This window comes from Sus scrofa, chromosome 17, assembly GCF_054392235.1.
Source record: "Sus scrofa isolate SSC_HxYL_T2T_F1_AM1 chromosome 17, Sscrofa_HxYL_maternal_Yorkshire_Landrace_v2.0, whole genome shotgun sequence".
In the NCBI taxonomy this organism is placed as follows: Eukaryota; Metazoa; Chordata; class Mammalia; order Artiodactyla; family Suidae; genus Sus; species Sus scrofa.
This window is the reverse complement of record NC_139399.1, coordinates 15,395,702-15,418,657: the sequence shown is the minus strand read 5'-3', so window position 1 is coordinate 15,418,657 and position 22,956 is coordinate 15,395,702. Positions and strand designations below refer to the sequence as shown.

At 39.2% G+C, this 22,956-nt stretch overlaps 1 protein-coding gene across 1 annotated transcript in view; it reads left to right on the top strand.

Annotated features, from left to right (window-relative positions):
- Positions 1-22,624, top strand: part of LOC146395141 (uncharacterized) — a 146,866-nt gene extending 124,242 nt beyond the window's left edge. Inside the window, exons 4-5 of the mRNA XM_085004474.1 lie at positions 6,744-6,939; positions 19,256-22,624. Of these exons, the coding sequence (XP_084860600.1) occupies positions 6,744-6,939; positions 19,256-19,260 (201 nt within the window). The 3' untranslated portion in view covers positions 19,261-22,624. The remainder of the gene's footprint in view (positions 1-6,743; positions 6,940-19,255) is intronic.
- The last annotated feature ends 332 nt before the right edge of the window (positions 22,625-22,956 follow it).

Sequence of the window (22,956 nt, the reverse complement as noted above, 5' to 3'; positions counted from 1 at the left end):
ATGATGCTGTGCTTTGTTCTTCTCACTCTCTCTTTTCCCTATTTTCCAACTTATGATCAACCACTCCATGTGAAGGCAAACACACCTAACTCTTAAATCTGGACCTTATTTTGTGTAGATATCATATATTTAATTGCCCATGAAATGTTTCTTCTTCTTTGGGTATCTCCTGGATTCCTCAAAGTCAACATACCCCTAGCTGAACTCTCTCTTCTCCATTTCCTACACCTTTTTCTAAAGTTCTCGAACTCTACTCAAGCCAGAACCTGGTAACTTATCCAGAACCCCTACCTCTCTTCCATCTCCACCAAACCTATCAGCCACTAATTCTGTGAGGTCTGCCTCCTCAACACCTCAAGGAATCTATCCTCTTCCTCTCAGATCCACTGTCTGCTTTTGAGCTTTCTTTAGGTCTCACCTGGATCACTGCAAAACCTTCTGTTATCCCAGTCCTGAATCAGGCAGCCCTCCATCTCCCCATGAAAAGATCTTCTAGAATGTAAATCAGAGGATTTCAGCTTCTTATTTAAATTCCTGTAATAGACCCCTATGCCTTCCAGTAATAGGTCTTCATTTTTAATTGAGTTGTTTGTGATTTTATTACTGATTTATACATATTCTTTCTATATCACTTTTATTTTTAAAAAGTAGTCCTGTTGGGTACATAATTCTCTACCGAAATTTTTTCTCTCTGCATATTGATGACCTTAAGTCATTGCCTTCTAATGAGAAGTTAGTCGTAGATGTAATTATCATTCCTATGTGTGAAATCAGTATTTTTTAAATTGCTTTTAAGCTCATCTTTTAATTAATTAATTTATTTGCCTACACCTGTGGTATACAGAAGTTCATGGGCCAGGGATCAAATCTGAGCTGCAGCTGTGACCTTCACCACAGCTGTGGCAACACCGAATCCTTAACCTGCTATGTCACAGTGGGAACTCCTTGTCTTTTTATTCCTGATGCTTCATGGTCTCTAGATATTGGCTTCTTTTTTTTCAATTTTTATTTATTTTGATAGGCTATTTATCTTAAATATAAATAGTTCTCTTTAGTCCTTCATTCAATCCATCCATTTAGACCTATACAGACCTTCTCACTCTACCCCTTTTGTGTCTTAACCTCTTTTCATATCTTCCATCTCTGTAAATCAGTTGTTTGCATTCTTGTTATTTCATAAATTTTTTCACCCCCAGTTCACTGATCTCAGTTCATCAATCTGCTCTTCAATCTGTCAACTGAGTTTAACATTTTATTTTTTTATTTCTAAAATTCTTTTTGGAGTCCTTTTCTACTATGTATAGTAATTTCAGTCTTGCTCATTCTTATATATCAAAACAATAGAAAGGTTCTCTCTCTAATAGTTGTTTACCTGAAGACTTTAAATTTGCTGTTTCTGCTGATTTCAAGGTCATTTTTTTTCCCACATGTGTTTGTTGATCTTTGATTTTTAACTCATGTGGATTGATTTTAACCCAGGGTAAGCTGGGAGCCTATATTGAGGATGCTTTCCTCCAGAAAGGATTTGCCTTTGCTTTGACCAAGATTTAGTGGGCACTATGCATTTTGACTTTTCTAGAAAATAGTCTCCAATGTACAGGAGCTATGTTTCTGGCTCCTTTTCTCAGTTAAATATTATCTAGACCCCTGGCAGTGCCCATGGTCTCATCAGCCATGTGTTGATCTTTTCTACCTTGTTCCAAGCCCAAGATTGAGCCTCCTGATCTGCCCTCAGATTATTATTGCCCTTCTCTTTGTCCACCACTGACTGCTTCAGTTTCCTTTCACATGGGAGAGTTTGGGGAGCCTTTTGGATGTTTCTCTAAATTCCTGTGAGCTCAGCACATGCAGAATTCTTCTTGCTTCCAGAAGCAGAGGTCATCCTTTTCCCAGACAGATTGTAAGATACCATTTCCCAAGGTTTTGAAGAATGCTCCACAGAACCACTCTGATGGTGGCAGTAGTGATGCTGATGGTGAAGAAAATGAATGAGGTGGGAACGTAGAGATAAGATACCAGGCTCACTGCCTTGCTTTATGTAGCATTTTTTTTTTTTTTTTTGGTCTTTTTAGGGCTGCACCTGCAGCATATGGAGATTCCCAAGCTAGGGGTTGAATTGGAGCTGCCAGCCTATACCACAGCCACAGCAAGGCAGGATCTGAGCCATGTCTGCAACCTACATCACAGCTCACAGCAGCACCAGATCCTTAACCCACTGAGCAAGACCAGGGATCGAACCCCCTGTCCTCATGGCTCCTAGTCGGGTTTGTTACTGCTAAGTCACGACAGGAACTCCTATGCAGCATTTTTTTTTTTAGCACTTTTAATGTGGTCTACATACAGGATCTAATGACAGAGGGGGTCTCCAAATCAAATGAATGACTAATTATTCTCAATTAAATATATCCATTCTACTCAGCACCAAAAGTTCTATGTGTTGATTTAATGGCTTTTACAAACATAGGTTTTTAATGTCAAAATAGTGTAAACACACAGAAATGAGAGCAATAAAATCCATCAAGGGAAGATAGAAGTTACTGCCTCATAAGAGAGATCGTTCTTTAAGGGAAGATGGGACAGAGGACTGATCAGTGGAGGGTAGAGGATTTTATGTGAAAGACTGTGCTATTTTATGAGACAATGGTCATAATAATAACATGAAAAAATGGAACACACTGTTAGGTTTCTCCACTTAGCTTTGGTTCATAGGAAACTATTCATGCCATTGGATTCATTTATTCATGATATTACAAATATGTATTGTGAATTTCAGTTTGACCAAACATGGTCTTCTTGGAGCAGATCTGCTTACAGGAAAATTGTTATGCCTGATTGTCATTCAATCCATTTATATGAGTCTATACTAAGGCAAAACACATGCAGAAAAACAATTATATCAAAGCAAAATTTGCATCAAAATATCATGATGTCTCTAAGGGCAAGGTCTGCAAGAGACTTTCAGAAGGGCATGCAGTGATTATAGAACAGAAACTCCTGCAAGATCTGAAAACTTACTAACATATGATGTTACTTTTTTTTTTTTTTGGTGTGCTTAGGAAAGCAAGGTGTTTATTATGTGCCAGATGCATTATATAAAATTTCTCATCCAGTTTTACTTAACCCATACAACAATTGAGTGACTTTTACAAACTTCATTTAAAACAATGAGGTTGAAAAGGGTTCAATAAACTTGATTATGGCCTTGTAGCTTGTAAGTGATAGAACTAAGTTTGAAACTCTGTCTGGTTACAAAGCAGTATAGTTATATATATATACATATATATACTGCTTATTCTGAAAGATCTATATATTTATTTCTTGCTTTTTCCTAGTTAAATACTGTCTCTTTATTCAGTCATAACCACCCATGAATATAGTTGTTATTATAGTGGTCATGCTTCAAATTTCATAGCTAATAGGACTCTTTTTCATCTTATTTTATGAAGATTTTTACTATCACTTATAATACTTTTTTCATAGAAATCTTATGAGGTTAGTTAACACTGCTTTCTAAATGAAGAAAGCAAAAGAGAATAGTTTGCCTGAAGTCACAATAGATAACCTGGCTAAATCGATAGTGTCAAGGTCCTGATCACATTACATCCTTGGGGAACTTCAAGGCCATCTTTACCTCTAACTACAAGTATTTTCCACTAAATTGTCAGGAAAAACTCAGTTTTGAAGTTACTTGTGTGAGGCAAATCTATTCTTTTAGACAGAATAGTGAGATTTCAAGTCTTTTTTTGGTGCTATCCTTAACAGCTCCAGAAAACCTTCTTAACTGCATATTGTAAATATTCCTGAAATGCTTAACCTTTTTTAGGATTGTCAAAATATATTTTATTAATGGACTTGAGCAGCATATGGATAAACTTTTTATAATTGCCAAAGAAGCATAGTAAATTGTTTTGAAAAGCAGAATGGAACCCTGCTACTTTTGCATATCATTTTTCTTTGTCCTGTATTTTACCGTTCTCTGTATATAAGATGAGAAAAATACATGGTAATTTTGGTAAGTTCAGCTCATAAATATGCCTTTTTGAGCATAGTTCATATTGATGGTTTTACGTGCTCAAAGGGAAGTAACAAAAGAGCTTTCTGGTTCTGTCATAAAATTCAAACTGCCTCCATTTAGAGTTATAATTGTCAATTAAATACTTACATATATTGCTTAAATATAAAAGTTAAATATAAAAATTAAAATAACTTTAAACATCATATATTTTATAAACAAATAAGAAGAACACAAAAAGAAAATAAGGTGAATAGAGAAGTTAGTTGATAGGAGACAAGAAACCAATGCCTTAGTTAAAAGACTTAAGCCATCCGGCCCCTTTTTTATCTTTTCAGAACAGTGAAGAGATTATACCCCAATAATCAGAACTTTTACATTGATGTTCTTATAGCAGGGGAGCCTTTTATATAGATGTTATAGGTAGAAGTCCAACACAGCAGATCTGCCCTATTTCAACTGGGAGTGCATGTGTATGAGTGGTGTGTGTGTGTGTGTGTGTGTGGGTGTGTGTGTGTGTGTGTGTGTGTGTTGGGGGAGTGGTAAAGAGTCTGAGCCCTGTTCTTATAATTCCTTTTTTTTTTCCAGTGAAAACTCTGCAGAATTCCTTGAAACTTTAGGACTTTAATTTGAAAATCATTATTTAGACAATTTCTAAAATCTAGCTCTAAGTGTCTTTTATTTTATGAATTATTAGTTAAAGAAGACACTGAGATAGTTGTACAAAGATAACATAAATCTACAGTTGCCCGAAATATTTTACTTAGTAAAGAACCATTGTGATTTCTCAAGGACCATAATATTAGACAGTTTTTGATATTCAAGAGTATGATATATCCAACTAGAAGTCAAAGAAAACATTGAAGAATTGAACATTTTTCTTAAAGAAGTAACTCTAAAATTATACTAGATAAGCCAAGAAAATATAAATTGCTTGAGGAGTATAAATTAGGCTCACAATAATTACACAATCAATTGCATAGTTTATGTGGCTAAGGGAAGGTATATGGTGAAAGCATACACATGACTTGGAAAATAAAAAAGATAAATGCACTTCTCAGGAAGAGACAAAGGAGTAATAATGAGTAGATGGGGAAAGTTATTTGCTACAGAAATCAGGACTAATATGCCAAGAGAGTGAAACCACAAAGATTATGCTATAAAATAGTGTCAGGCAAGCTGGCTTGGATGCTCTTGTGAAGAGTGCCTTGGTGAACATCTGCTTTCAACAAAAAAGGCAAATATCATGGCATCAACAATTCTAGGCATTTTACCAAGAAGTCTCTTTGCTCAAGCTAATTCCTGTTAGATGCACATTTCCAGTTTCTGCTGGAATTCTAAGCAGTTTGCTGATTTGGTCAACAAGCTGATGGCATGACAGATCAGATGTAATCAGCCTGACTTCGATCCTCCTTGCACATAGAGGAAAGTAGACTACTTGAAAGGCCGGAAGGGATGCTCTCGGGTAGATTTCAAAACTGCACGTAGCAGAAAGAGACTGGCTGCAAGACAGCGCAAATCCTGCAGGTCTGAACTTTAGTGATATTTTAGATATTTTAAAAACACATTAAAAGCTCTTTCAGTCTATTCAGCCAACATTATGCAAGGATGCAATTAGAAACCTGGTAGTTGATTTCAGACTGTACTCCCACTATCCCTACAAGAACCTCTTCTCACACAAAAGAGCATTGTCAGATGTTCTCAACATAGTCTTTCAGATGACTGTGGGCCACATTTAGACACCATGGGAACACATTTAGAAAACTATGTGAGAGAGACTGTGCCGTTTTGCAATGTCAACACAGTACTGAGGCATGAAGATGACAATAGGAGAACCAGTTTTGCTGTTAACCCACTTGTCTCAATTCTGCTGCCAAACAACAAACTCTTAGTCCACTGAAAAATTACAGTAATAATATTAATAATAATCCAGCAGAACTATCAAGATTCTACCAGACCTTGAACAGCAATGTAGGCAGTCAACTTGGAGCTAAGTCTACAAAACAATAATCTGTACATATCTGACCTAAAACTGACAATAAAAGTCAAATCCACTTCCAAAAATTCTAAAACATTCTATTAATATGACCAAAAAGCCATTGTCAAGATAAAACAGAAAGACAAGCTAACCAGTAATGGCTGGTGTGAATCAGCAATATTGAAATCTGATTCCTGTGTTCTGGAAAGTAAGAAGATAGATGCAAGAAAATTTTCTAAGCAGCCCTGGAGCAGTGGGCTGACACTCAAGCAGGAAATTAAACACATTCCCATGCAGCTTTGATGAGTATAATTTGTGAGATGGAAAGAAATAGCAGCAGGTGAACTTTTGAGAACGAATGATCAGGTAATCCACGAGAGGAAACTAAGTAACAAGCTAAATGTTTTTTACTTATAAAATTACATAAACTTTGTCATTTGTGTGAATCTACTGGAGATCACTATTCTAGATGGTCCAAATTGTCTATAAAATTTATAATTGATGTCTTAAGGGCCTCTTCCTTTTTATTAAGTCTGTATATAAACCTTTACGCTTAGCTGTTCCCAGGATTCTCCCACATCTACGGGTGGTCACTTTTTCTCCTGTTCATCTCTCTGTTGTCACTTAACTCCCAAGTCTCTCGAGTTAAACCTAAATTGGTAGAGAAGTTTCTCTTCCCACTAGTGAAAACCTCACAACTGCCGCTGCTGGACATGGATACGGTGGCTTGCATTGATGGTATCTCCATCACAGGGCACTACCAAACCGCTGCCTTTGAAAACAGATGTAGCTGCAGCAACTGCTGGCCCCCTGACCGTCTTGTGCACTTCCTATGTGGCTCCCGCTCCTTCTTGTCCTGAGCTGCTGCTTCAAAAGAAGTGGGTCTCTTTGACTGGTGGAGCCCTCGTTGTGTGGATGGACTACTCGGTGTCTCACTCCTGCTGCCAGGGTAAGAGTTGGTTAGGCAAGAACTGGGCATTTTCCCTTTCAATATTAGTACTTGAGTTCTCTCTCAAAAGGTTCTTATTTATTTTTACATTACAAAAATAAAACCACCCTCCCCTAACACTGCATAGACTTTGAAGTCTGCCAAAGGGTTCTTCACCTAGATTCAAAAGAAAAGCAGTTTTTCTTTTCTTTTCCTTTTGGCTGGAAATTTAGGAATGCTCACTTTGGATCATAGACCGGACATCATTTAAGGCATTAAATCTGCAACATGGCATTCAGCCCTACACCTCATTTATGTATTAAATACCCAGCAAATTAAGTGCAAAGTTTACAAGTCACAACAAGATTGCTCTAACAGCCAAATTAGAAGCTCCGGGTGCTGTGCTCAGACAATTTTTGCTTTAAACATCGTTACCAATAATAATCTGTGGGATCTAAGCTCAGCTGGATGTTTGGTGGGTGATGTGTGAGGTCGCAAGGACTGCAGCTGACTGCTCATCAGTTTTATTAGGGAAGTGCTGCTGAGCGTTAGAAACTCGCCTTTGTGAGCTTGTCCACTAGAGGTATATATGATTTTATTTAGCCGTTTATGAGTCAGGAGACATAGGCTGTCTAATTAAAAATGCCCTTTTGTGCAGGCTCTTTTCAGACCCAAACTGCACTTTCTTACAAAGGAATGCATAAATATACATGATAATTGACTCTAATGACAGGAAAAGAATGTGATGAAACACTTCCTGCTACCGTCTAGTCCCAGCTTGCAAAGAGGATCAGGAGTCCTCTTCAGTCACTGTGATTTGCAACATAAAAAAGGGTGAAATTCTAAAGGGGGAGGTAATTTTCTTCTAAATGTAGAATATATATGTTTGAGGAAGAGCAGAGGGCCTTTGTGGCACGGACAAGGAAAAGTTAGACATGCTCTCCAGATGGAAAGGGAAAAATCCCATTTGACAAGCCAGTCTTCATGGCCTTTTGAGTTTCTAGGTATCCAGTCAATTTTTCAATTCCTCTTACAAGTTTGTGGCGCTCCTGATTACAGAGCAGTGAGGCTCAGTAAGCAGCATGAAAAGGACATTGTTTCTGGGCCCTCTTCCATTGTTTTTTTAGAGCATGCCTCTAGACACACTTCCCCTGTTCTATTATGAATCTGGCACTCTTCAGAGATATGGAATGCAATTAGAATGATCAAGGATCTGAGTGTTTGAAAATGAATCTCTAAAACTAGACACAGTTGTTAAAACATAATTGCAAGGCCTTCAATAAATATTCCATGCATCTTGGAGGCAGTAGAATTTGCAGTGACCTCCTTACACAAGCACTATATATTAAAAAAGCCCAGTGTCACAGATGAGTATCAGTTATCAGATGGATAATTTATCTGATTTCTTAGAGTCATTCAGTGTCAAGCATCTCTAGTTCTCCTAGGAAAAGAAATTGAAGACGTGCACAAACAAATAAGACTCTGGGGCAATAAATAAATATTCCATCGGGTTCAAAACAAAGGATTTCAGCCATCAAAATAATCATCAACAGAACAAATACCTGGTTACCTCATTAAACAGCAAGCACCTGACAGATTTAGTGTTTATAATGCGCATTATATGTGAAAAACAGGCAAAGTCATGTGTTTTACACAAGGATGCACTTGCTCTGTAACAACAAAAGTGGCTTTAGTAAAGGATGTGAAAATATTCTTAGCCAATTGAAAGGATGTGCTTTTAAACAGTACAAAATTACTTACTGAAAAGGATCCTAAAACTGAATTATGAAACTAGCAGTTTACAGCTGTATCAAAATGTATGATCTCTGACAAGTATCCATTGTAGTTATTCAGTCTGTTACAAATTTAAGAACCAGATATGTGACTTTTAAAATGTCCATCCAGGAGTTCCCTTCGTGGCTCAGATGCTAACGAACCCAACTAGTATCCATAAGGACGAGGGTTTGATCCCTGGCCTCGCTTAGTGGATTAAGGATCCAGCTTTGCCGTGAGCTGTGGTGTAGGTTGCAGATGTGGCTCAGATCCTGCGTTGCTGTGGCTGTGTGTCAACTCCTATTTGACCCATAGCCTGGGCACCTCCGTGTGCCGTGGGTGCTGCCCTAAAATAAGATAAAATGGCCATCTTTGACCTCACAGATTCTCTGTCTTGTGCTATAACCTGCTTTTCTAGTATTTTTCACTGTAACGCTGATGAATGAATCCTTGGCTTTAGAAGTGACAGGGGCTGCAGGCTTTCTGGTCCACACAACAGGTGCTAGAAAGTGGCAAACAGAGCCTACTGTATTCAGGCTGAGAGAGTGTGATTCCCGTTGCCTTGCAGAATTATGGTTAGAGTTGGAAGTAGAGAATGTATCTTACCTCCTTTCTATAGCCTCCGCTTCCTGTTACTCCTTCCCCACCACCCCTGTCTTATACTTCTGTTCCTCACCCCGCTTCTATCTACTAGAGGAAAGCCTACAGTCAGAAGGAGCTTTGTGTGAGTTGGCGTCATACATAAGGCCCTGAGGCGGAGAGCTTGCGTTTGAATAAGATCCTAGGCAGGGAATACCTACTAAGGAAGCTTTCACTACGGGAATCAGTGTACCTTTCTCTGCAGCTTGGACTCCCTAGTTCTTCGAAACACATTCCTTCCATTGTTTTCATTCATCTACTGAATTGGGCTTTTTCTGTGACCTTTAGAACTCCTCTGCCCACATATTAGAGGGTGGTCTCTTCCCCCCTCCCCGCTCCAAGGTTTAATTCACCACCGTCTTTGATCTGGTTGGCTATCCCTACTGGGAAAGAAGGCTGGAAAATTTGTTTGCACCTACTAATGGACAGGTACTCTTAGTTAAGAAGATGCTTCATGGCTATTCAGTAGGAATTTATCAGTCTCTGCTATATGAGAGATTCTGAAAATAAACTTGAGCTTTTCCAGATGTTTAAATGTTTGTGCCTTCTAGAATCGTGTCCCTGGACAAAGACCCTCCAGAGTTATCTGGAAGTTTTCTTCAATCCTATTATCTCCTCACCCACTACACCCAAAGAGTTGCCAAGACCTGTACCTTTTAATCCCATGAATATAACTTGAATCCATCTCTTCTTCATTCTCTCCACCATCCTCCTAGTTCAGGGCTTTCCCACTTCCCACTTATGGCAACTACCTCCTGGCTCTGTCCTTTCAGTCGGGCAGGACAATTAACAACACCTCTGGAGCTGGAACCCTGGCCTTTCCTGGGCAGATGAAATAAGAAAATATGCATAAAGCACTTACATAGTACCTGGCTCATAGTAAGCATTCCATATACATTAGCAATTATTTCAGTCTCCCTTTTAAAAAATGACAGTTTCCATGGTGTATTGGAGCAATTTGCTTAACTAATTGATTATTTCACTAATAAGTGCCTAAGGGAGTTCCCATGGTGGCTCAGCGGAAATGAATCTGACTTGTATCCATGAGGACGCAGGTTTGATCCCTGGCCTCGCTCAGTGGGTTAAGGATCTGGCGGGTTAAGGATCTGGCGTTGCTGTGTCTGTGATGTAGGCAGGCGACTACAGCTCCGACTGGACTCCTAGCCTGGGAACTTCCATATGCCACAAATGCGGCCCTAAAATGCAAGGAAAAAAAAAAAGATCTAAGGGCAGGGACCTCTCTTATTTATCTTTTATTCTCCAGCATCTAACACAACCACTAGCACACCTGGTTGCCCTAGAATCGATAAATACGATGATAGCTTGGTAGGAACGAAGTAAGGTGGCCAGCCGAGCAGACAGGCTTCATGGAGCTCCACAGATCATACGTACAGGGGGCTGCCCATTATTTCTGCTTGTTAGTCCTGTTGGCAGAAAACCAAGTGTCTTTATTTCTCATATTTTTTTTCCAATATCAGTCTTAATTCCTGTTTCAGACTCCTCATACTTCCCCCTTTGAATTTTTTCCCAATCTTTGGGGAGTCTATTCTCTTTATATGTATATATATGTGTGCATATATATGTATGTGTATATATATATATATACACACACACATAATTTTGAATATGTAATTTTGTGGTATTTATATATTATAATTTTTGCGTATTATATATTTTCCAGGTGTGGAATTTCTGTATAATATAATATATAACTAATGTAAGAGATATTCATATTTCTTAGTATATATTATAGAATACATTGTATATATACTATATATTAATATATTTATATAATAATATTATACAAAAATGGCACACCTGGAAAACAGTAATAGTAATGATGAGTTAATATTTTTAGCATTCCCATTGTGCCAGGGACTTCTTAAAAATGCTTTTTATAAATCAATTCGTTTAATGCTCACAACCCTTTATAAGCAGTCCGATTTTTAATCCCTGTTTTCCAGATAAGGAAACTGAAGGACAGAGAAATTAGATAATCTTCCCCAGGTCTCTAGCTTGAAGTGGGGGAGTCGATATTCACTGGATATTATTTGAGTCAGCCTCCCTATTTTTCTTCCTCATGACTTTGATTTTTTTCTCCTCTGTATTTCTCAATATTTTAAACTGTCAACCATATAGTGTGTCTTAATTTATAAATCATTTTCACATATGTGAACTTATTTGATCTCTTAACAACTCTTCAAGGTGGGTAAGGTAGATTTCGTTACTGTCACTTGACAAATGTGAAAAACTTTGTTCATAGGCATTGTTATTTAGGGTATTATTTCTGGAAGTATAGTGAAGAATATCTTGTCCGACCCACTCATTTTGAGGAAAAATAAATGTCTTGCCCTAGTTCCCACAACTAGTTACAGTCCTGATAGCCTGTCTTCACAGCTGGGTGCTGTGAAGGTTATATTGACTTTGGAGCCAGTTGTTCCATTTCTCTGTTACAGTTTACTCATTTATAAAATGGGGATATTATTATTTGCCTCATAAGACTGTTGTGAAAGATGAAAATTAATATGTAAGAGGCCTAACACAATCCAGATACCTGTCAAGTATTCAACCAATGTCAGTTATTTTACTCTGTCCTTTCTGAGGTTTTTGCAAGGATATAATAAGATGAACTTTTTCCCATGTCTTGTATTAAATTCCGTACACCTCCTCCGATCATGTTTCGGAAGTAGGAGAATGTCTTTTCCTCTAGTCCACCCCACTTTTTGACTCCCCATAATCCTTTTTGGCTGCCGAAAACCCTCCAGGCTCCATCAATCAGGTTAACTTCTACTTTCACCAGGTTCCATTTCGAGCCCAAGGTCTACGGTCCATCATTTCAATCACTCTCTTGCCTTGGTTTTTTAAGTCTCCTGCCCTCTTTTCTCAGCAAAACTCCAGCTTCCAATCAACGCAAGCCCTGGATTTCTCTGTGCCTCAGAGGACGGTAGGGCATTTGGCGGCACATGCTTAGTCTCAGCTCAGCCGGGTGGTCCATTTCACACAGCAGCTATTTTCACGCTTCCTCCCATTACCTCGGTGACACAGTTTTCATCTCAAACTCCAGACCTCACTACCTCACGCATCCCTTTCAGCAAGACTTTGGTTTCTACTCCGCTGAGAAAATCAGTCATCGTTTCGAATAATCGGATAATCGCTAACATCAGCTGAGTGCACATTACTGTATGTTAGGCACCATGCCAGGCCCTTGTTGGCATCACCTTAACTAATCTGCACCAGCTCTTCATAAGGTAGATATGGTTATTATTTCTCCATTTTAGAGCTGAAGCAGCAGGGGTTAAGAGGGTTTGGGTAACCTACCCAAGAGGGCCCATGACAGCCATGCTCCAAATACCTGTGCATTATCTTCAGCAGCAGCATTTCAGCATCAAATAAATTCTTCAGGCTTCTATCATGGAGACAACAAATTTATCTTCATTAATTTTTTTTTTTTGTCTTTTTTTTAGGACCCAGTCTGTGTCATATGGAAGTTCCCAGGGGAGAGGCCAAATCAGAGCTGGAGCTGCCGGCCTACACCACAGCCACAGAAATGCCAGATCCAAGCCACATCTTTGACCTACACTGCAGCTCATGGCAATGCCAGATGCTTAACCCACATGACCGAGACCAGGGAAGGAACCCACATCCTCATGGATACTAGTTGGATGCATTACCACTGAGCCACAATGGGAACTTCTATCTTCATTAATTTTTAAAAAGTAGGTTTACATTTTTTTTTTCTCAGAGTTATTTAAGCACATAATTTAAAGAGACAAGTATGAAAAAATAGCAGTCCCTGACTTTCTCATCTGTCATTTCCTCCTTTCCAGAAGCAACCACTTTTAGTGGATTCTTTGGGAACTTATAGCCATGTTTCAAAATATTATGCGTATGTTGCCACTTACTGATCTGTCCAATTTAGATACATTCTATTGACTTCCTACCATGCAAGGTGAGTTTTAGCTATTTTATATAGCAAGACCTCCTCCTTCTCAACATATATACGACATTTTCTTTCTTTCTCATTTCCTACAGCTTGCATTTATTTGTTTATTATAAAATATAAATGCTAATTACAGCTAAGCCATAGGTATATTATAATTACTTTTTCTTTCCTGAACACTGTGGTGTAAGGCCTCAAATTAAGGCTCAATATTAGGTGCTGCCTTGACATCTGGAGAAACCAGGAGGGTGTCAAATGACCTAACTCCAAGTTTCCTTTCCCTACTCTGCTCGCCTGGATAACCATCCCCTAGCCAAGCAGCTCTCCTTATCAAGGGGACCAGGGTCATTCCTGCCTGTCTCTGAGTAATGAATTTCAGTTCCCTGCTAACACGTGGCATTATTCGCACAAGTCAATCCCATCCTCCCACAGGAACCAGGGGCCCCCGAACCTCTTGATACTACAAAGCCTGCCTCCCATGGCTCCTGCTGTTTCTCTCTGTTCCCGAGAGCAACCTCTGTGTGGTCCTGCATGAAGTCCTCCTCCCTAGGCTATATTTGTTATTAATAAACTGCTGTGATCTCTTCTGCTCAGTGTCAGGTGTCATGTGTTCAGCCATCTCATAACCCTAGGCTGGAAATTCCTCCCTCACCAAAGGGATGGGAAGGAGGCAATTAAACACGCATCTTTTTGTGTCTCTTGGATTAATACTAAAATCTACTTGGTTTTCCCGATCCTCTTCCCAGTGGTGTAAATCTCCTCTCAATCCCTTCAACCCTTAATGTTAATTTCCTCTTCTTGGAAAAGTCTCTTCCTGGAGCCCCTGACCTGCTCCAGGCTGGCCTGGCGATGATTATGCCTGCCTTGCAGCTGTCATTTTTTGAGATCTTGCAAGTCTGAAAATGTTGTTATTCTCGCCCTTACTTAATTGTTTGGCCAGGTTTAGTATTCTTGGCTGGAAATTATTTTTCCTCAGAATTTTGAAGCCATTTTCCAAGTCTTTTAGTTTCCAACATTGCTGTTGAGAAGGCCAAAGCCATTCAAATCCCTAATCTTTCATAGGCAACCTGTTTTTCCCTTGCTCCATGGAAAAACAAATCCCTCATCCTTACCCTGTCCACCCCACTTCTTTTAATTTACCAACACAATTTCCTGGTGTGGTTCTCTTTGCATTCATTGAATTTGGCACTTGCTGGGGTTTTCTGATCTGGAAACCCATATCCTTCAGTTCTGGGGAAACTTTCTTGTCTTATTCAATGGTTTTCTCCATTTCTTTCTTCTTTCCTTTTCGCTTTCTGGAACTCTTATTTTATGGGTATTGGCTCACTTCAATAGTTCTCTAATTTTCTTACTGTCTCTCTTTTTCCTATTTTCTCTATTTTTCTAGATTTCTTCACCTAATCTTATAATCTTTCTCTTGGGTTTTCCATTTCGATTGATATTTAAGTTCAAGATTGTTTCTCAGCTGTCTTTTTTGGGTAACTCTATGCCGTTGGTGGAATTTGTTAGTGGGCTTCACTGTAGGGTGGGTTTGCTTGCTACTTTCTTGGAGACTCTCCAATGTGAGTAGATTGTGTGTGTGTGTGTGTGTGTGTTTCTTATAACTGGGCCAGATTTCCCTGGGAAGGCCCGTCTAAACTCTTGCCTAGAGGGACACCCCAGATTCCTCAGAATTCTGCAAGAGGATTCCCCCATCCCTGAGTCTCCTGCAGATGGGAGACATACATTGAGTTGCTTTTTAGCTTTTCCACTGCCAACTTTCTCAAGTCTGCTGAATCAGCGTCCATGATTCATCTGCTTTTCAATTTCAAAATTATATCATGGATGTTTACATTCCTTTTGGATTTTTGTAGTTTATGTATTAATAGCTTTACTGTTATCTACATGAGATTCGGAAAAGAGTCGAAGCTAAGATATGTATGTAATTTTTGTCTCTATTTCTATTTCTTTCTTTCCTCTTGTTGTAGGTAAAGTCTTTTCTACTTTAAGGCTATCCCTTCACCTGACATTCAAATTCAGTGGCTTCCTCTCTCTTCAGAGGTACGGCTCCAATAGTCACCCCTTCTCTGTTTTGTACTTTTGATTCTGTATTGGCTTTCCTGTTAGCTTTAAACACACTGAAGTTATCCCACTTTAGACATTCCTTTGAACTAGTATCTTTCTTATGCTCACTCATCTCTTTTTCCGGCTGCCGTCCATATTTCTCCTTCCTTTTGCAGTCAAACTCTTTGAAAGCATTGCCTGCATTTATTATCTCTACTTCCTCTGAGCTCATTTACAACTCTACCTGTGGAAAGGGACTTCTAGTAAAATCCCCAAATGATTACCATGCTGTCAAACCAATAGACAATTTTTTTCTTTTAAGTTTACTCTGCTGCTCTATAATACCTTTGACCACACTCACATTTCTTTTTTTGTTATTACTTTATATTTTATTATTAAAAGGAAGTTTATCCACAACAAAATCTTCATTACACATTTGGAAAAAAATATATATGAAGGAAAAAAGAAATCCTCTCTTTAAATCTACCGTAACTCCTGTTAAAGTGTATTCTCTTCCCAAATTTTTGCTAAATATGTGTGTTATTTGCATAATGGGATACATATATATATATATACACACACACATAAAAATGTGTAACATATGTATATATCAATGTATATCAGTATACATATGTGAATATATATATTCATATGAAATTGCAAATCTGATTTTCTAAAAGGCTCCAATCTCTATATCCAATTACCTTGAGAATCCCTCTATTTATATGTCTTACGGAAGCCTCAAATCTAACTTTTTTTTTTTTTTTTTTGTCTTTTTGCTATTTCTTTGGGCCGCTCCTGTGGCATATGGAGGTTCCCAGGCTAGGGGTCGAATTGGAGCTGTAGCCCCTGGCCTACACCAGAGCCACAGCAATGCAGGATCCGAGCCGCGTCTGCAACCTACACCACAGCTCACGGCAACGCCGGATCATTAACCCACTGAGCAAGGGCAGGGACCGAACCTGCAACCTCATGGTTCCTAGTCGAATTTGTTAACCATTGTGCCACGACGGGAACTCCACAAATCTAACATTTTTAAAGACGTTTTTGAGAAAATTGGTTACTTTCAAATTTCCCATTTCAGTCAATGAGTACTGTCACTACTCAGCCAACTGATGATGCCAGACACCTGTGTGACATCCCCACATTATCCCCCCCCCCCGCACTTAGTGAGTCAGGAAGTTTTTTTGAATTCTACCTCTTCAACAATTTTCATTGAGCTGCTTCTGGATTCCACGTTAGCATCATCCCTTTAGGTTAGGATTTCACCTCTTTACCTGAATTGTTGCATTAACCACCTAATTAAAATTCTTGCCTCTCTGTTCAGCTATTATTCAGAATGTTGTCAGAAAGATTGCTGTAAAATACTTGCCCAATCATGTCATTAACTTATTAAAAAAGCCTTCAACATTTTTCCATAGCTTGACGAATATAGTTCAAATTCCTTAGCATAGGACTCAGAGCTTTCACATGTGTTTCAGAAGTATCTTGCCTCTTCCCCAACCTTATTTTTTCCAAGTTCCCACGTCTATTTTGTGTGGAAAAGTGAGACTTGGTGTTTATTTTAAAACTATCTTCATTTCTTCTCTTTTTCCCTTTCTTATCTAGCTAATGTGTACACATTCTTCAAAAGTATGAGTAGGAGTGCTCTTGTGGCACAGTGGGTTAAGCATCCATCATTGTCACTGCAGAGGCTTGAGTAGCTGCTATGGTGTGGGTTCGATCCCTGGCCTGGGAACAGCCGCATGCCACAAACATGGCCAAAAAAATTAGTAAAAGAAAAATAAGAGCATAGCTTCTTCAGAGAGGCTCTTCTTTATGTTCTAATCTAATTTAGAAGCCTCTCGTACGTGTTACCGCATTACCCCCTGAAGACACTTATCGTGTAGCTGAAATGATGATTTACTTTGCAGTTTCTTCTACTAAAATACAGACATCTTCAGAGTCAAGACTATATATTATTTGACTTTGTATTCCTAATGCCTAGTCTAGTACTTAACCAAAGATAGGCTCTCAGTGTGTATTAAAGGAATCGTTTACCATTGGGATTTTTATATGGATGTTGTGTTTTCAAGGGGAGCCCTTTTTGACTTTACAATTCTTTTATGAGTATGTGAAGAGGGATTGTTTTATGGGCGTGAGGGAAGAGAAGGAGGAATATAGAAATTCACTGAGGGAGTTCCCGTCGTGGCGCAGTGGTTAACGAATCCGACTAGGAACCATGAGGTTGCGGGTTCGGTCCCTGCCTTTGCTCAGTGGGTCAAGGATCTGGCGTTGCCATGAGCTGTGGTGTAGGTTGCAGAAGCGGCTCGGATCCCGCGTTGCTGTGGCTCTGGCGTAGGCCGGTGGCTACAGCTCCGATTCGACCCCTAGCCTGGGAACCTCCATATGCCGCGGGAGCAGCCCAAAGAAATAGCAAAAAAAAAAAAAAAAGAAAGAAATTCACTGAGACAGCACAGAGGGTTATTCTAAATTATACTTACTGGTTTCTCATTCTTGTTTTTAGGCTAGGGCTAGAATTGAACCAAAGAGTAAAAGTAGGAAGAGATGGGAAATTACCTTATATAAAAGTCTAATGCAGAGTATTGTATGTTTTCAAAGGGAAATCACTGTAGAGTAGTATCATTAAAGTACTTAAATAGATAATTGTTTGTTTGTGTTTCCGTGTGCATTTTCTTGCCAAATTACATGGTATGACAATAAGGAAAACCCTATCATTTAAAATTACACACTTTAAAATGGAATGCTAAAACTCACAAGTTGTCCTACTAATAGCTGAGCTGTCATTAATTTTCCACCTCAAAGTTATCCCTCTGTGTTTATACACAAAGCTTTTTTGTTACAAGGTAAGGCTTGTTCTCTTTTCCCCCTGTAGTGTTTCTCTTTTAGTTCACTTAGATGAAAAAAAAATTTTTTTTCACATTGAGACCTGAAATGTCCACATTTGTATCACCTCAAGATGATGGTTACTTGGCTTTAGAAACAAGTTATCACATATGCTTCTAATCATGATACCCTATTTATTTTATTGGCTTTAATTTTTAAAGCACTTTTTAGACCAGACGCACAAAAAAATCCACATGCATAGTCTCCCCCTTATCAACATCCCTCACCAGAGTGGTACATTTGTTTTAATTAGTGAACCTACACTGACACATCCAAAGTCCATAGTTTATGTCAGGATTCACTGCTGTACAATTAGTAAAACTAACATACAATTAGTGTTGTACATTCTAGGGGTTAAAACAAATGTACACATGATGACATGCATCACTCATTATAGTATCATACAGCGTATTTTCACTAACCTAAAAATCCTCTGTGTTCCACCTATTCATCCCTCCCTTCCTAACTCCTGCCAGTCATTGATCTTTTACTGTCTCCATAGTTTTGCCTTTTCCAGAATGTCATATATGCTGGAATCACACAGTCCATGTACAGCCTTTTCAGATGGGTGTCCGTCACTTAGTAATATGTGTTTAAGGTTCCTCCAGGTCTTTTCATGACTTGGTTGTTCATTTCCTTACAGTGTTGAATAATATTCCATGGTCTGCATGCACCAGCTTATTTATCCATTTGTCGACTGAAGGGCACTTAGGCTGCTCCCATGTTTTGGAAGTTATGGGTAACGCTGCCATAAACAGCCATGTGCAGGTCTTTGTGTGAACATAAGTTTTCAGTTCCTTTGGGTAAATACCAAGGGAGCACTATGGCTTGAGTGTATGGTGAGAGCATGTTTAGTTTTGTAAGAAACTGCTCAACTCTCTTCTATAGGCTGTACCATTTTGCATTCCCACCAGCAATGAATGAGAGTTCCTGTTGCTCTAAATGCTTAGCAGCATTTGGTGTTACTAGTGTCCAGATTTGGAGCTCTGTCATAGGTGTTAAATGGGTATCTTATTGTTGTCTTAATTTGCATTTCCCTATTTTTTTTTTTTTCAGGTTGAGTCACGTAATGAGAAAATCCCTTTTGGAATCTTAGATATGGTCTAATGCAGAGAGTCTCTATCAGGAATTGGTGGGGATGAAGAGGAGAATAATTTGTATCAAAAGCATCTCAGAAACTTTTGGGAAACATTTATCCCTGGCTTCTTGATTTCGTTTCTCCTAAACTCTGAGAGACTTATAATCACGGTGTGCAATGACTGCCAAATACACATACACAAACACACTTCTAGGCACTCATAATATACTTTACTTCTCTGAGGGCAGAACTGTTGATTTTGTGTAGCTTTTATTTTTAAGGAAACTGGAGGTCATTACTTTCAAGTTTCTGTGACTTGTCCTGGGTCATGGAGCTACTTAGTGACAAAGCCAACTCTCTCCTGCTATTGGCAAGGCACTTCTGCTACTTGCTCTGCTTTCCTAACCTACTCTCAAAACCACCTCTTCACCTTGAAGAATCTGGAGGGATTCCTTAGTCTGACTCTTAGGACGAGGCAGCTCTAAAAACTCCACCAGCTTCATTCTGCTGAGAAGCTATCCTGCATCCCCCACCCTCTCTCTATTTCCAAAAGGCTTCTAGAACATGAAACAGCTGGTGAAAGCTTCAGAGAATGACTCCTCCAAAGTAGGACCCTACCTTACTAAGGCAGGGTCTAGAGAAGAAACTGAAAGAATTGTTATTTTCCATTATACTGTTGAGTCTAGGGGGGCCGTAAAAGAAGGGGCAAATCCATCTTCAAAGGAATACATCGTTCTGTTGGTCCAAAGGCAGTTTGAGAATGAGCTGAGTGGCCATTCCCTGCCAACAAAGCGACCTCTAGGCTGCAAATTACTGTTTGCCACCAAGTGCCATCGACTATAAACTATGATTCCAAGACCTGTCATAGCCAAGCAGGGTTGCTGCATTGTTCTGGAAGGCACAGGTTCCCTGTGGGAGGGAAGAGATGACTTTTCACTGTGAGCATAATTTTGCCACTCAGTAGTCTCCCTCCCAACGGAAGCATCTTAACTTGTGTTTTCTTTTTGGCAAGAAGGAGGCTTAGAACTTTCCACGTGTGCCAGGGCCACCTCTCTCCCCTTTTCTTTCAAACATTGTCACAAGTAAGGAAAAAAAGTACTGTCTCACAAAGGTTCTGGCCCTAAGAAGAAAACAAAACTAACCCCCAAACCTCCCTCAGACATTTCAGAACCCAACCGTGGGAGCAGTGAATTTGATTAAGGATTATAAGCTGCTCGGTTTTCATCTTTCTACAGGAAGCAAGAGGCACATAATGGCAGAGAAATGTGCTGGAGAGAGCACACCCTTGTAAAAGAAGAATGCAGAAGGGAAGTCGACAGGCGAAAGCCAAGTGGTCAGACTGCATTCAGCCTGGGAAAAAAAGGCACTTACTACTGGTTCAGTCAAGTGATGCAAATAAAAGACGGCCCTAGAGTAAATAAAGAGGGTGGGCTGGGCTAGGCTGGAAAACAGCAGCTGCATTTTATGTCATTACTGGGAGAAAAGAATTTAAACCTCACACTGACATTTCTTATCCCTAGCACACTCGCACACACTCACGTATATAGACACAGTATAAAATGTCTTTACTCTGGGCTAAAAATTAATAAAGCAAAACGTGATTGTATAGCAGGGTAAGTTCTAGAGTTTGCTCTAGCAATCTAGGAAAACAACAGATGGCTGAAAGTTTGCTTATCCTGCTTACCAACCACAGCAAAGGCAACAAAGCTGTCATTTGATTTTTAGGAGTTTTGGTTTGAACAACTTGGATTCAATTCAAATGGTGTGTCAAGTTGTGTGATGCATTTGGAAGTATATATCGAGCTAGACTCTTCCCCGTTATTTTAGCATCAGGGTAGGCAGCTCTGCACTTCCTTAGAATGATCATGCCTGAAATTATGAAGCAGCAAAGACTGAAGTAACATCTCATGGCCTTACCTGCTACCCTCTCCCCCATCTCTCAGGTTTAATAAAAGCCCCTGGGTTTTCTCATGGTGACTCCTATTTAATTTCTCCTTCACCATCACCTTGCCAGAAAACCATTTCCCAAACTGGCTGCATGAAAAGAATGATGGTTTTTCCCTCCAGTTTAGCATCCATGTCATCTAAGCTTTCTAGAGAACAAATCCCTTCTGTACTTAAAAGCCTCCAATGACTCTTCTTTATTTTTATAATGTGATCCAGCCTCCAATACCTGGCCCTATTACCTGCCACTTTCTTGCCCTGGTATCTTCAGAGCTTGTCTTAACATATTCTCTTGGCTGGGCCTCTGCTACTTCTACTTCTGGTTCGTGAAACTCACTTTCTCACTACATGGTTTGTTAAAAGTCCTACTCACTTAATAAGATGCTTGTCCCTCTAGTCTTTTTCAGAAGGACTTTCCTTTGCCCTCGACATGTAAACAGCTTCTCCTTCCCCGTTCTCCACTTTATTACAGAGCTCTCCATGTTGCACTTGTTTGTGTGTATCTCTGAATTTCCTGCTACACTGAGCTCCTTGAGTAGGTCAGAGAAGGAAGGATATTGTGAGAGGATAATGGCAGGATGACAGGATTAAGAGTGGGCGCCAGCAAGATTACAGTAAAGCAAAGCATCTCTCACCACCATGTTGGTATCCAAGGTGATCACCATTCATTTTATATATTACATCCAATATTTGTGAGGCTTAACAGCATGTACTAAAACTAAGGTTACATCTGCAAGCAAATGTTCCATAACGTGTGTAAATACACTGTGCTTGGCTATCAGTAAGGTACATCCATGAACTATCAATCAGATATTATCCTAAATAAAGCTATAAAAGGTTAAATTTATTAAAAAATACCCAGAAATCGCTCCAAGGAATTCTATGAAATCACTAACTTTTCATGTTTAGAGCACGAACGGAAGAATGTAAAATCAGGTCAAATTTAGTACAAAGGACTTTAACTTCCAGATGTGCAGAATGCCTTGTCACCTGCTTAAGTTCTTTTGTTCAAACACAAGAGAAATTTGTACTCATCACTTCTCAATATTTATTTATGCAGATGAGACATGAGTCACAAGGATGTGGAGATGAACCCTGATTTATGTCAACATCAAGAAAATGGCTAAAAATAAGTGTGTCTCAGGATGATTCAAAGTGCAATAAGGGAATTTCCAGTGATTTGGTAACAAATGTAGCAACCCAACACCATTTATTTTTCTAGCAAATATTCCCAAAGAGGATGAAAAATGACAGCTGCATAATATGAACAGTTAATTTTTTCATGTTAGCGGATTCAACCTTTTGTGTCAGAAAAAAAGAGATAAAAGGAAAAGCAAGAGAGTTGAAGTCATAGATCAAGTTTGTATATGAACAACTTTGGAAATAAAATCTTCAATAATCTATCAAGAGCCACATAGTAATGTTCTAATCGCATAGAAACGATACAGTAAACAACAGGATGAGGCTGTGATCTCGGTGAGATCCCTTTCTCGTGATTCTGGAGGCCAGAAACTTGAAGTTGTTGGGCAGAGCTGCAGCCTCTACTGAGACCCTAAGGGAGAATGAGTTCCTTGCCTCTTGCAGTTTTTGGTGGTGCTGCTTTCCTTGGCTTGTGGCCTTATCACCCCCGTCTCTGCCTTCGTTTCCATATTATCCTTTCCTCTGTGTGTCTCTTCGAAGAATACTTGTCATTAAATTCAGGAATCAACCAGAAAATTCAGAATGAACACCTCAT